Raw genomic sequence first — 14,889 nt, forward strand, 5'->3', positions numbered from 1 at the left:
GGGTGAGTCAGGTACCCTGTCTGAGCCATAGGTTTTCTGACTGTAACAGTGGGGGTAATTACACTTGGCTCACGGCGGTCTTTTGAGATAACGCACAGGACAGTGAGCCACTTATCACCACAATTAGCCAAACCGGTGGGGGTTAACAAGGTCCAGGCTGCAGCTTCCATCCTATTAGACTAATTAACCACCCGCAGACATAGGTGCTGCAGTGGCACCCAGACAACTGGCTCAGCAGCGAGAGGTCCAGGGAGCCGGGGCACGATGCCCAAGCCTGTTGCGTGTATGTTACCGCGCTGGTGGAAAGGAAGGTTTAAAGAGACTGTAAGATTTTCTGCAAAGTTCCTATTATACAGAATACCAGCATGAGAAACAGAAATGATCTGCATCCGCATGCAGTATGCACATTAAAAATGCACAAATACGCATTCACATGAATACAGAGAGATCTATTTAAAGAGACTGCCTATGGTTTTCAAGGGTGTTTTCTTCCACACTTGTCACAGTTTATCGTTCATATCTGCGTGGAAATATAGGAAAGACAGGAGGATTGGAGCCATATATGCAGTGAAGAAACCACCCTTCTGTCAATATCTGTCACCTCCACAGGAGTCCAACGTGCTGAGTCTGACACGGGCAGTGCACAGAACACTTCCTCAGACCCTCACCCCTGGGTCCTTCTTCTATGGCTTCCTGACACTGCCCAGGGTGGGGGGGGGTGTAGGGAGGCTGGAGGTGCCTGGTGGGGGAGGGAGGTGCTTACTACAGCCATCCTCATCGCTGTGGTCCCCGCAGTCGTTGTCCCCGTCACACTGCCACTGCGCAGGGATGCAGGTACACTCGCCGAGGGCACTCACTGCACACGTGAAGTGGCTACGACCACAAGCACACTCGGGGCTGCTGGCGAGGCCTGGGCAGAGGGGAAAGGAACCTGTGAGGGCTCTGCTCCCGCCCAACCAAAGCCCATTCTAGAGAGCAAAGCTGACAAGCCTAGTCTGGGGCCACTGTCACCCAGGGAGCCACAGTGATACAGATCACGCCGTCATGCCTTCCACCTTCCTCCAAGGCACAAATGGTCCAGAAGATAATCTGTGGCTCTGGATTCATAAGCAGTCCAGGTACCCCCTCTAGGACCAGGCTTTTTGCCCAGTACCCCCAAGTACCCCAGAGATAAATGATATCACTCAGAGAGATGGTGCTCTTAGGGAAAAGGGGCAAGGGGGCAGAAAGGGTGATGCAGAGAGCAACTCAGTACCCTGTCCTCCAAAGCTAGGTGGAAATATGGATGGTTCTGTCTCAGGCCAGGACCAGACCCTTGGTTGTTGGCCAGGGAGGAATTCCAGTAGTGGAATTAAAATGCCGGGGCCCCTTTTGGAATAAGGAGTCCACACAGGGGAGCAGGAAGCAGCACAGATGTTGCGAGTCTCCTGATCAGAGGTCAGAACTCACCTTTGGGGAGGGTGACCAGGAGAAGCAGAGCCCCAGGGCAGGGGGACCAGCCTGCCTCGGCAGAGTGACTGAGACGAGTCTATAGGACAGGCCACAGCCCGGAGGAAGGATGGCAAAAGCTGCCCCTCCCCCAGGCTCAGCAGCACGGCAGCTGGGCTTCCCTATTGAACATGGAGCTATCTGCCTGGCCAAGTCCCATGACCGGCTGCTGTGCCCCCTCCCCAGCGTGCCCAGCAGGATGCCCTGGGATGGCGTGTGAATGGCTCAGTGCCCCTGCTCCAGCCTCAGCTGGAACAAAGGGTTCTGCCAGGGTCACTCTCCCCCGCTCCCTGCATTCATCTAACCCGCTGGGCTGCTGCAGCTGGGAAAGAAGGGGGCCACCGCTCATTGCTCATCTCTCTCCCTTGCTTTCTTCTCCCCTTCCTCCCCTTAGCGGGGCCCTGCCCTCAGGCTGGGGTGGAAAAGAGAAGGAATTAGGGCCCAGAATGAAAGGGTGTACTGCTATCCTCTCCAAAAGCAAGGAGAGAGCCCTGAAGCTGTCCCTCTCCAGTTGAGCCCCCAAAGGTAAGCGTGAGCATAAGGCATGGATTCCTATCCTACCCTGCAGATGGACAGATGGATGGATGGATAGATGGCCAGCATTTGGGATCAGTGAACCATTGAAACTACAGGTGAAATGTACATTTCTGGAGTAAAGGAACACAGATTTCACCATATCCTCAACCGAGACCTTGCCTTCCCCCTCCACAAGCTAAGGCAATCAGCTGCCCTAAAAAAGATGCTGGATTTCCTGTGGAAGCCAAAGGAATCGTTTTGAGAGGTGCAGCATCTCTACACTTCAGAGGAAGGCTTTACTCCTAGCCTGGGGCTCCTGTCTGTCCAGGTCTCTATGCAAGGGCAAGATGGAGGATTCTTCCCCAGGGAAGCACTGGAGACCCAGCCCCATTCTGAGAGCGCTGAGAAGGGAAAGGGCTTTTTTCACTCAGACGGGGAACAACTTTTGAGACCAGCTCATCACAGCTATGGGCACTCCTTTAAGGAACGCTGGCTGTCTGGAACAGCAAAGACGAAATATTCCAAAGGATTCCCATTCGGTGGGCTTCCCAGCATGCAGATGCCCCTGACTGGGAGGAACGGTGAAGTGGGAAGATAAGTCTGACTCAGTGGTTCTCAGCCAGGGATGGTTTTTCCCCCAGGGGGACATTTGGCAATGTGTGACAACATTTTGGGTTGTCATGACTGGCGGTACATCTGATGGGTAGAAGCCAGAGATGCCGCCGGACAGCCTACAGTGCACAGGGCAGGCCCCACGACAAAGAAATTGTCCAGTCCCAAATGTCGAGAGAGGTTGAGAACACAGCAGGGAGCGGGGGTGACACCAACGTGGAATTCACGTCGGGTGAAGGGGTGACAACACCAGAGAGGAAGAAGCGGGGTGAGGGGAGCAGGGGAGGAAAGCAGGAGAGGTCCCCTGGGACTGGAGCAGACAGACTGGGCTCCCCTGACTAGCTGTGTGACCTTGCACAAGTCGCTCCCTGAGCCTCTGCTTCCTCGTTTGTGAAAAGCCACACGGATTGGACCAGAAGGTAAACACGGATGAAGCTGACCTCGGGCCCTGGCGCACACCGGAGATGCTCAGTAAATGCAGGCTGGGGGCGTGGGCTGTTGTGGATGCAGGGGCTGAATTTTTCCCAAAGCACCAGGATTAGGAGAGCAAGAACAGCAGGATTGTGGTGCTGGTGCCCTGTGCAAGTTACAAAAGATACCGAAGGTAGAGGAGCCTTCAGTTCTCGGTGGATTTTTTTTTTTTAGGGCCCCACCCCCGCCTTTGGCTGCAAGATAAAAGAAGTCCTGATATAACGCTCGGACTTCAGGAACAAAGCACAGGGCATTCCATCAGGTGGGCATCCAGTTAGCTGCCGGCACTGAAGAGCCCCGACTTCCTGCCTGGCAGAGCAGCATGGGAACATTGGCCTGCGGAGGTCAGGCAGCCACCATCAGGCAAACCCTGGGCTTGGGCTCTCCACAGACACATTACTCTTCAAAAAGCCAGCTCTCTGGACAACCACTGCCCCTCTTGGATCCCTGGAGGTGGAATGCTGCCTTTTCACGCCAGTCCTGGCTGTGATCAGAAAGGACAGCTTTTAACCCTTTTGAACAAAAAGAGTGAAGAAAGGAAACAGAGAAGGGCAGGTGGCACGCTTAGTCTTCACTTTGGAAAGTGGTAAGTTGGAGTACTCAGCTGTGCTCTTGGCCTTGAAAGCTACTGGCCAGCCACACTCCCTTCAGCCTCCAGGGGCTTGGGTCTTTTGACCTAAAGCAATTCAACCATGGAAGAGATCTCTCCCCCAAGTGTTCCCTGCCCTTGATAGGCAAGTCATCCGGTTTTGGGGATACATGTGAATGGGCTCCTAGGGTCTTCCTGGGAGGTTAACCAAAATCCCACCACTTACACCTTGCCTCCCTTGCCTCAGCCACCTCACCAATTTCTCACAGCTTTGTTCTGAAGGAAAGAAGGGCGACATCCATTTGGTGGTATATCACATGTAGTGGCACGTTGTAGTAAAGAACACAGATTTTGGAGTCAGAGAGATTGGAATTCAAGTCCTGGTTCTACCACCAGCTCTACAACTTTGAGCAAGTTGATTAAGGTCTCTGAGCCTCAGTTTCCTCATCCATGAAACGGGTACCATGTAAACTGCTTACCACAGGACTGGCAAATGACAAAACCTTAATAAAAATACAACCATCATATTTTACTGAGTATGTACTTACCAGATGCCCTTCAGATTCTTTCTTTCTTTCTCTCTTTCTTTCAGATTTTATTTATTTATTTATTTGACCAGGGAGGAGGGGAAAGCATGCAGGGGAGGCAGGGGGCAGAGGGAGAAGCAGGCTCCCTGCTTCTATCCCAGGACCCTGAGATCATGACCCGAGGCAAAGGCAGACGCTTAATTGACTGAGTCACCTGGGCGTCTCTCAAATATTTTTCTAAGTGCTTTTCTTATGTTCCATCACTGAATGCTCTCAGCACCCCTGGGAGGTGACACTGCTATTATTGTCACCACTTTACACTTAAAGACGCTGAGACACAGAGAGGTGAAGTCTGCAGGGAGGTCACACAGGTACTAACGGAGGACTGAAGCCAGCATTCACACCCAGGCAGATTAATCCCAGAGCCTCTGCTCTTAATCACTTCATTTCACTGCCTCCCAATAAGTAGTATTGCTATTACAAACGAGACTTTCCAAAAGGCGGAGGTCAAAAAGGGGAGTTTCCGACACTGAGACTTCGGGATCCCTCTCCTTTACGCATTCTTGATTAGCAAATACACAGCGAGTTTGTGGATCTCAAGCAATCACCTCTCCTTCTGGTCACTGCTCAGACTGAAGACCAACGTCTCTTGCCCTAAAAATAGTGAAGCAGGGACAGTCTGGAGCCCCAGCGCTTTGAACCAGGGCCTCCATGTTGTGTTGGTCCAGAAACGAACAGGGTTTCTCACAACAAATAATACTATTTTGCAGTTACTCTTCAGAGTTTGTAAGGCACATGTGCACGCCTACTTGCATTCACCTTTAATCATTAAAATAACCTTAAGTAGTGACTGCAGTCCCCACTTAATAAGTAAGGTCATCTGCTTCGGCCAAGGTCATGGGGTAAGTAGCAGAGCCAGAATGGCAGCCCCATTCTGACCCCTAGACCAGTATTCTTCTCTCTTTTTTTTTTTTTTTAAAGATTTTATTTATTTATTTGACAGAGAGAGATCACAAGTAGACGGAGAGGCAGGCAGAGAGAGAGAGAGAGAGAGGGAAGCAGGCTTCTTGCTGAGCAGAGAGCCCGATGTGGGACTCGATCCCAGGACCCTGAGATCATGACCCGAGCCGAAGGCAGCGGCTTAACCCACTGAGCCACCCAGGCGCCCCCAGTATTCTTCTCTTAATGTGACCTCAGGATCTGGACTTGCAACAAGTTCCCCAGAGGCCACTGATGCATCCTGGAGGTTAGAGAGGCACTGCCCTCCACCATCCCATAGAACACTCAGCTGCAGGGGGCGCCACACCTGTCATTTAGAGGCTCACGGTGGACACAGCTACTGAGCAGCGTTTTCAAGTTGAACCAGGAACAAGAAGGCTTAAGGAGCATGCTGTGAGTGCCGGGATAGGACGGCTACCCGAAGGAAAGGGAGGACAGCAGAAAGGGTGGAACCATCACTCACTTATCATCAGACAACGATTTTTGTAACACACCAAAGTTCTCCCCTCTCCTCCTGCCCACTGGTGGCAGTGGTGAGGATATTAACCTCATTTAATGAAGATAAATGATGTGAAATGAAATAAACTACCTCCAGGCCAATCAAGGGACCAATCCCCTGATTTCAGCTCCTTGGGCAGCCTACACAGTCAGTGTGTCTCACTGAAAGGGATGCCCACGGAGCGAGACAAAACTGACATAACTAAAAGGAGTGGCAGCAAGGAGCCACTTGGAAATGAATTTCGCCTCATCCACAAGATATATGGAATCGGGAGAACCCTGGGCACCTGTAAGCAGCCTCTGTTTCAAAGGACAGAGCTTGCTTAGAAAACATCAGAACCAACACCGAAAAAGGTAAATGGTGGGCAGTAGGAGGCCAGGAAGTGCACCCTTTCCTGATGCTGCCTGACCTGGACCCATGCGGCCCCAGATAAACTGAAAGCCCCTCGTCTGTTCTCCAAAGGGCCCCTGTGCCTCCTCTTTTGGTAGCATTTAGCCTGCTGTGGGATCACTGTTCCCAGACCACAAGCCTCCTGGCAGTTGGAACTGTATGACAGAGTTTTCTCCTTGTAGTCACAGTGCACGGTTCAATGCTTGGTATGTAGTAATCAATCAATACAAGTTTGTAAAATGAAGGAATGAAGGAGATCTTCAGCTAGAGTCTTGTGCGAGTTGGAGCCAAAGGAAAAGAGGAGCCCGGAATATCAGAAATAAAAGTAGTTATTTCCTACCTAATCTGTACTGAAGAAAACAGGAATCTTCTTTTTCAGGTGGTGTCCTGGTCCTACCCAGTTCAAAATCATTCTCTTCTCCTGGAAGAGCTCCTTTTGCCCGCTGGATTGTCAGGCTGTGATACGAACCTGTTATGATTCTACTTTTTTTTTTTTTTTTAAAGATTTAATTTATTTGACATGTCACAAGTTAGGCAGAGAGGCAGGCAGAGAGAGAGAGAGGAAGGGAAGCAGGCTCCCTGTCTAGCAGAGAGCCCGATGTGGGGCTCGATCCCAGGACCCTGGGATCACAAACTGAGCCGAAGGCAGAAGCTTTAACCCACTGAGTCACCCAGGCACCCCTCTACTTATTTCTGTCCCTAAGTCCCTAGAGGCCAGCCTCAACTGGTGTGAGAAGACTGGGTGAAGTCTTTTCCCAGTGGGATGCCTCAGTAAAGGGCATCTTCAGACACATGATTACTGGTCCCTCTCTTGCCACTCTTCACCATGGTACAGAAGTTCGTAATGGTCAGCCTCTCAAGTAGGGGAGGCCCTACTTGGGTTCAAATCCTGGGCCCTCCAAGCAGAGGAGCCTCATGCTAAGAGCATGGGAACAAAACTAAGCTAGTTCCTGGCTATCTGCCCCTGGGCATGTTATTTAAATCTCTTTATACCTTAGTTGCTCATCAGGAAAATCCGGATTAGCGTATACCCTACCTCACATGGACATTATTAGAATTAAATTAGTTAATTCATAAACAGCACTTAGCATAATGCTTGGTACATATTAGGCTCTCAGTAAACGACAGCTCTTGTTATTACTATGATAGAATTTGACTCACTGAGAGCGGTCTTATCCAGCCACCCCATGATTAAGCCCCGCTATTTCAGGACTCAAGGTGTCTAAAAATCCTACTGTGGGCCAAGCTGCAATGCCTCTCTCAAGGGGTTAAGCTGGTGGCATGAATGACCACAGGAAGAGGGGGACAAGGGGACTGTGGCGAGAGTCCTCCTCAATGCCTTTCTCCGGAGGAGCTCAAGGCTCATAAGTATCCTTTATCTTTGCTTTATCATCAGTCACTTCCTAGGAGGCAAGTATAGAAAAGAGCACTCAGAACCTAAATCACAGAACAATTCAGAACTGGATTAGCTTCCTCTATTGTCAAATGGGGGCAATAACAGGACCTCCTTCACAGGCTTGCTGGGACGTTAAATGAAATAATACATATGAAGTACACAGTAAGGATTAATAACACAGTTATTGATCCCTTCATCTTTACCTAGATATGTCCTCTCTCTCAACCCAGTAACATAGTTATGATACTGGGCTGTCTCCATCCAAGTCCTCAAAAGTCTACTTACCCTGCCCAGCAGCTCAGCCAACAGATTTCACAAATCCAACATGGCTTGGATGTGGCCGTGCTCTGTGAGGGGCTGCTCCCAAAATACTGCTTTCCTCTCCCCCTACCTCTCAAAACACAAGGTCCACACGGTAATACATGGCTTCACGAGAGCAGCAAACCTCATCTCTCTCCCTGGGAGGCTTTTAAAGCCTCCTTTGGGGCGCCTGGGCGGCTCAGTTGATGAGGCATCTGACTCTCGATTTCAGCTTAGGTCATGATCTCAGGGTTGTGACATAGAGCCGGGTGTCAGGCTCCACGCCAGGCGTGGATCCTGCTTAAGCTTCTGTCTCTCCTTCTCCTTCTGCCACCTCTTTTAAGTAAATAAATAAAGCCTCCCTCCGTCAAAAGCATGGAGAAGTTATTCTTTATGCATTGAGAATCCATGAGAAGATGAAGACTGAAAACAGAGAGGGGAAGCCAATCTAAGAGAGAATATAGATAGTTCCAACCTAGTTCTTTTGTTATAGCTTGGATATAAAATATTCCATACTAACGGGTTGTATGGGTTAAAGGCTTAACAACTTTGGCTCTGGGTTCAAATCCTAGGCCAGTTACTCATGAGCTGTGTCTGAGCCTTAGTTTTCTATCTGTAAGACAGGAACCTAACATTATGTACCTCGTCAGGACACTGTGAGGGGGAAATGTGGTAACGCACCATAAATGTCACAGTGATGGGGAGACAGCAAAAGATTTTATTTTTTTATTTTTTAAAGAATTTATTTATTGGGGCACCTGGGTGGCTCAGAGGGTTAAAGCCTCTGCCTTCGGCTCACGTCATGATCCCAGGGTCCTTGGATTGAGCCCCGCATCGGGCTCTCTGCTCAACAGGGAGCCTGCTTCTCCCTCTCTCTCTCTCTGCCTGCCTCTCTGCCTACTTGTGATCTCTGTCTGTCAAATAAATTAAAAAAAAAAAAAAGAAATTTATTTATTTATTTCACAGAAAGAGGGGAGAGAGACAGCGAGAGAGGGAACACAAGCAGGGGGAGTAGGAGAGGGAAAAGCGGGCTCTCTGCTGAGCAGGGAGCCCGATGCGGGGCTCAATCCCAGAACCCTGGGATCATGACCTGAGCCAAAGGTAGATGCTTAAGGACTGAGCCACCCAGGCGCCCTAAGATTTTAAACTATTGACTGCCCCAGGAGTCCCTCTGTATTATTTAGACCACATATCCCAGTTTGCAAGGCAAAAAATGGTTACCCCTGATTCTTCCCAGAAGAGCAGAGATTCTTATTTCGAGGAGATGCATTTTAGAACCATTTGCTTTTACCCCCTCTCTGAACCTATAGTTGAAACTTCTTGTCTAAACTGCCTGAGGAGTGGGAGGGTAGAAAGAGGAGGACAGAACCCCCCTTTCCTATTTGCTAGGCTCATGGATATTATAACCTCGCATCTGAATTTGGTCACCAGAAGGGTGTAGTCGATGCAACAGAGAAACTATCTCTTGTCCTCATTCATGCCCAAAAGGGGGTGGTAGGCAGGCTCCCAAGGCTGGGGCCAAGCAAAGGAACATTCGGAGGGCCTCCCTTCCCCCCTCCCCCGCCCCCCCACCGACCCTGCCTTGTAGGCCTGGCCTGAAATGCAGCTGCTGGGCTAGGAGAGGCACTTATGGTCTCCAAGCTTTATTTCACGTGATGATCAGGTATCTTTCCCCGTATCCTACTCAGTACTTGCCTGAGCCTACACCGAGACACGAGGAGGGTTCCTCTCCCCCCAAAAAGCTCTGCCTTGAGCCCAGAGCCTCCCCCTGCTCCAGAAAACCTCTGGTGATAAATTATGCAGCAGCACCTTTGTGTCGCTGCCTTCCAGCCAGATGGGAGGTTTGCTCCCAGTCTTTTGTTTCCGGCTTTGCTCCAATCCTTGGCTCTGCGCAGAGGTGAGGCGGGGAGCTCCTGTAGGCCAAGTCAGGGCTTGCAGCAAGTCCCAGCGAGGCTTTCCCCAGTTGGCTCTCAGGCGGAGCCCTGCCCTGCCTCACTCAGACCCGAATGGGCAGGGGAAGGAGTGTTAGAGACGCTTAGCCTCAATCCACTCTGCTATAGGAATGCCTAAGTGCGGTGAAAGAATGAAGTTTGCTCGGAAGGGCGTAAAGAGGTGCCCAAGGGCACCTAAGATGTTTGCTTCTTGCTAAATCAAAAATGCAGAACAGAAAATGGAGTCAACAGACCGCCAGGAAGGCCAGTGAATCAGCTCTTCTTACTGGCTGCTCTTGGTTACGGTCAACTTTCCGCAGCCCCCCAAAACATCACATCACTGGCACCGACTTAAAAGGAAGAAACAAAGAGACAACAGGGGTCAAACTCTGGGGTGGAGGAGCTGGGGGTTGGGGGTGGGGGCGAGTCATGGGCTTGAGACCCACATCAATTATCCCTGCACACTGACAGGATTCCTGATTGAAGACGGTAGTCATGAAGGAAGGCAGGGCTGCAATGGCCCAGCCCCCAAGTTGGGGCAATTACTACCTTATGAGCTCTGGGGCCTGACTCCTTTCCCAGGCCAGTGGGAGGAAGAGCTTGGAATTCTAAACTGTTCCAGCTCCAAGAGACCTCAGCCAGCACCTCTCACCCCAGGTCACAGCAATCTGAGAGATGCCTGGCCTCATCCCTGATCCCAGAGTTTTAACAAGGAAGCTCCCAGAGGAAAACCCCATCTCCTAGGACCTCTCCCAGGAAAACTAAGGTGGCGTGGGCTCCCTAGACCATGGTAGAGAGAGCTTCACAGATTTCCTTTCTGGAAGTATGCACAGGAGGGGAACTATGCTTAGGTTTCATTAGGTTTTCAAGGTGGGGTGGGAGGAAGGGACAAGATCTTTAAAAGAGAAAAGCAAAAAACCAGGTGAAATGAAGGGCTGATGGACACTACAGTATAATGATCTGTTTACCTGGCTCCCATAGTCCAAAGATAAGAACCATCTCTAATCTACTTATGCAAATATGCTAAAAACCAGCTAACATTTATCCAAGCCTGCAGTAACAGAGTAGGCTGTGTTGAGTGGTATTATATCATTTAATTTTTACAATAGTCTCCTGTGATAATTTATTACTACCCCAGCTCTCCCCTCATTTACATATAAGAACTCTGAAGTTCAGGGAGAGTGTTTTGCGTAAGGTCACCAAGAAGTACCAAAGTCAAGATTCAAACCCAGGGATGCCTCTGCTGCTTAATCACCGAGCTATGCATGCGGTGATTAACATTAGTGCTTGGCAAATGTGTGTTTGCTGAATGAATGAACAAATGAATGGGTGCAGAGCCCAATTTAGGGAATGCTCCTGAGTGTATCTGGGAGAAAGAACCTGAGCCTGTCAGCTCTAAGCTAGATGGAGAGTGATAAGCACAGGCATTCTTTGGAGCTATTTATAGGGCCAAACCCGGGCTCTGTCACCCAACCAGTCAGTGGGAAGTCTTTCCTGGGACACAGAATCCCACCATGCTGAGAAGGGGAGAAGGACTTCTCTGGCTGAAGATGAGATGCTAATTCAGACACTGTCTGGGGTCCAGATGCCCCATGCCTAAGCAACTGTGGGCAAAACTTGTGGCTGGGCTTCACCAAGGAATGTAGAGATTGTGGCGGGAACACGCTCTAACAGACTTACTCAACCAAGGGCATGGAACTGTCTCATAATTATGAGATGTGCCCGATCATTAAAGAAAAGACAAATATTCCTAAAGTGGTCCCTGAAATTCCCTATCCAGGAAGTGCGTAGTATTGATCTTCTCTTCAAAGGAGAAGCAACATAGCCAATCCTTCCTATTTTTCCTCTTCTTAGGGATCAAGAGTAGCAGCCAATCAGTAGAAAGAGTGAGCAAAGACCTATAAAATACTCTGTCCTCTGTGACCTTCTATGTTCTTTGCTGGCCCAGAAGATGGACATACCCAACATGTTCTGTATCAGACATAGCCAGACTGGTTCCCTTGCACCTGTCATTCTTAATACCCTGTGCCAGTCCCAAAGATGTTATCTGATATTCAACAGGGGACAGAAGAGGAAATCCAAAATCAGTGACAAGCCAAGCATCTTTCACAAGTCCAACAAGATCAGGGACAAGGTCAACCAAGTACCATGACAACAATCAGATGGAAAGGAGACCATTCTCAGCTCTACGTTTTTGCACTCACCTCAGAAATAGCCTTCAATCTACCTAAGCACCTGAGCAGAATTTTCAGCTTTTTGCTTACCTGGAAGAGAGCTCCAAGACAAACATGGTTTCTACTCTTCCAACCCAACCATGATATACTGCCTGAGGCCTCACCTCAACCCTCAGGAGAAAGACAGCCAGGGCTATCACCAGCAATCAAGTTTCTTAACAAAACTTTTAAGGTTGGAGGGTTATGTAGGTTCAGGCCAAACACACAGGCTCTAGGAAAAGCCCATAGGACTAGCAGCATCCAAGTAAGCACCTTAAACCTTAGTGTATTTTATTTTAAAAGATTATTTATTTATTTATTTGACAGAGATCACAAGTAGGCAGAGAGGCAGGCAGAGACAGAGGGAGGGGGAAGCAGGCTCCCTGCTGAGCAGAGAGCCCGATGTAGGACTCCATCCCAGGACCCTGGGATCATGACCTGAGCCGAAGGCAGAGGCTTTAACCCACTGAGCCACCCAGGCACCCAAACCTTAGTGTATTGCATCCATACTATAAAACACTGTCTTCTTCATGAGCCCCTGGAACATAGTATTAGGAAGCTTCTTGGTGATATTTCTGGTCGAGCAACTGCTCAGTCTCATTGGTAAACCATGAATCTGTCTTCTTCCCCACCCTCTACCTCCCCCAGACCTCCAAGGATGGTTCAGTATCAAGTTAGGCAAAGTTTAGATCTTCCTGCCACTAAGTGTCCTTACACATGTGCACAGGCAGTCTCCCGTGCTCAGAAGTTTCTATGAAAGTTTTTGTCCTTGTCTTTGGATAAATAATAATAAATTTTTATCTTTAAAAAGAACCTAAAAGAGTTATCAAGAACCCTCCCATCCTTTCTCTGTGAAGCATTAAATATACGCAATTTTCTACCTCCATTCTCAGGGCAGATGTAGTGTATGCACTTTTGACAGCTCTGGAGCAATAAAATTCTCTTGGACAGTCTCAGCCCAGAACCTTCCAGCTCCCCTTTCCCTAGGGCAGAAGGAGACAATCTCCTCTCTGGGTTTGTTGGTATCCGTTTTAGCCTTTTTTTTTTCTTCCCTTTTTTTCTTTTTTCCCAGTGCCGTGCCATTTCCCTTGATCTTTTTCAAAACTTCCTCCAGGGGGCCGAGAGGAAAGTTCCATCCCCTTCTCTTGCAGCCCGAAAGGGGAAACCCCCCCAAAAAGCATAGCTGTCCCTTTAAGGGGCCCATGTGGTGGGAAGAGCAGCTACATTCCTACCCCAGTAGGGCCGCTGTCCCGACACGCCAAAGAGGCTACAAATAACCTTCTAGGAGAGAGCCCGGGCGGGGGAGAGTACAGTGCGAGGAGGAACGTGGCTCGGCCCGGCTACTACGCGGAGAGGAAGAACTCAGTCGGCGTTAGAGAGGGCATGGAAAAAGTTGTTTAAAACCCACGGGTAGTTTAAATAACAGACACGAGAACTCTGTTTTGGATTTGGGAGGTAAACCAATCTTTAAAACGAGTGCCCAGGCATCTCCACGCCCTGCCAGGCAAGTTCCGAAATCGGCACAACTTCCACACGAGCTCCCGGAGCACGCTAAAGAAAGACCCGGTGCAAGCCGGGCCAGGGTCTAGAGAGACCCCTCCATTCCGAACCCCACCCCCTCATCGGGGCTGCGAAAATGAGAAGGTTCGCATCTCCCCCAGCTGAATAGGGTTGGGGTTCAAAGATCAAAGTTCTTTGATCTTTGGGCACAAACTGGAGGGAGCTGCTAAATCACGGGGTACACCCTCGGTGCTAGGCAGCTGCGGGGAACTAGATTCCACTGGAGCCCAAATCACACACAGCAGTTGCGTCCGGGCACTAAACAAGTTATTAATAAGGAGCAGATGAAGCAGCAGTTCTGCTGCCATCCGTCCAGCTCCCCCGAGGGTCACCGCGCGGACCCGGAGCCTGCCTTCTGATGTTCGGCGATAACCGTCCCCCGCCCTACTCCGGCCAGGACGGCTCTGCCGGAGCCTTCCAGCAGTTTCTTCCCCTGTGTCCCTCCTCTGCCCCTTTTCCAACCCGGTTCCCCCCCGGGAAGGATCCAGGGCAGAAAGCTGATTGGTCGCAGCCAGGAGAGGGAACCCAAAACACCACTAAGAGGAGATGCTGCGAGCAAGCAGTACCCAAAGACCCTCGGTGGGAGCAAGGTCTGGAGACCGAGGAACTAACTAACTGTTCCCCGAGTAGAGGAATCCCCAGAACCCAAGCATTCCGATTCTACTGGAGCCCAGCTCCGAAATCCGCCTGAGACCCCCGGTCCCTGCAAAGAGGGCTTTTTACAATTTATGGTTTAGCGACCAACCTTGCCCGCCTCCCTTTCTTCGCACACATTCATTCGCACCAAGGACGCAGAGACCCTGTCTTAACCTGAAAGGGAAGCAGCCCCTAGTTCTTCAAAGAGCAGCGAGGAAAGGCGAGCGGGAGCCTCGGATCTTCCCGGAGCCCGGCCCAGATTCGAGCCGCGGAGCGGCTCCACGGCCGCCGCTCTCGGGCTGGAAGAGCTGGGGGAGCTCCTGCTCCTCTCCCCCGCACGCACGCTCAGGGCTGCTGCTTGGAGAGAGGGCGCGGGGTCTCAGGCCCCAGCCCGCGCCGCCGGGTTTGCGGGAGGTGAGTCCTGCAGCGGCCGGACCCACGGACAAACTTTCCCGGCGGGCCAGGAGGCGCGGGCACGGCGGCGCCGCTTACCGTGTGCGCAGAGCAGGGCGCCAAGCAGCAGCGCGCCCCACGGCCGCCTCATGGTGCCGCGGCCGCCGCCGGCGCTCCCTGTCGGCCGGGGGTCCCGCCGGTTCCCGCGGGACAGCGCGGCAGAGGGAATCCGCACAGGGTCCCGGAGGGGGAAGCGTCCCGGTCCGCGGTGGGCGGGCGCGCCCCGCAAGTCGCCCTCCGGCCGCTGCCGCCTCCAGTGCTGCCGGAGCCGAAGCCGCCCCGCCAGGGGACCGGGAGGGGGTGTCCCGG

General features: G+C 51.0%; 1 protein-coding gene across 1 annotated transcript in view; it reads right to left on the bottom strand.

The window, feature by feature from the left end:
- The window catches only part of LRP4 (LDL receptor related protein 4), a 50,048-nt gene extending 35,159 nt beyond the window's left edge, over nucleotides 1-14,889 (bottom strand). Inside the window, exons 1-2 of the mRNA XM_047692329.1 lie at nucleotides 14,620-14,889; nucleotides 764-910 (exon numbers count right to left, since the gene is read on the bottom strand). Coding sequence (XP_047548285.1) covers nucleotides 764-910; nucleotides 14,620-14,671 — 199 coding nt within the window. The 5' untranslated portion in view covers nucleotides 14,672-14,889. The remainder of the gene's footprint in view (nucleotides 1-763; nucleotides 911-14,619) is intronic.

The sequence above is a fragment of the Lutra lutra genome, chromosome 10, assembly GCF_902655055.1.
Source record: "Lutra lutra chromosome 10, mLutLut1.2, whole genome shotgun sequence".
Lineage (NCBI taxonomy): Eukaryota > Metazoa > Chordata > Mammalia > Carnivora > Mustelidae > Lutra > Lutra lutra.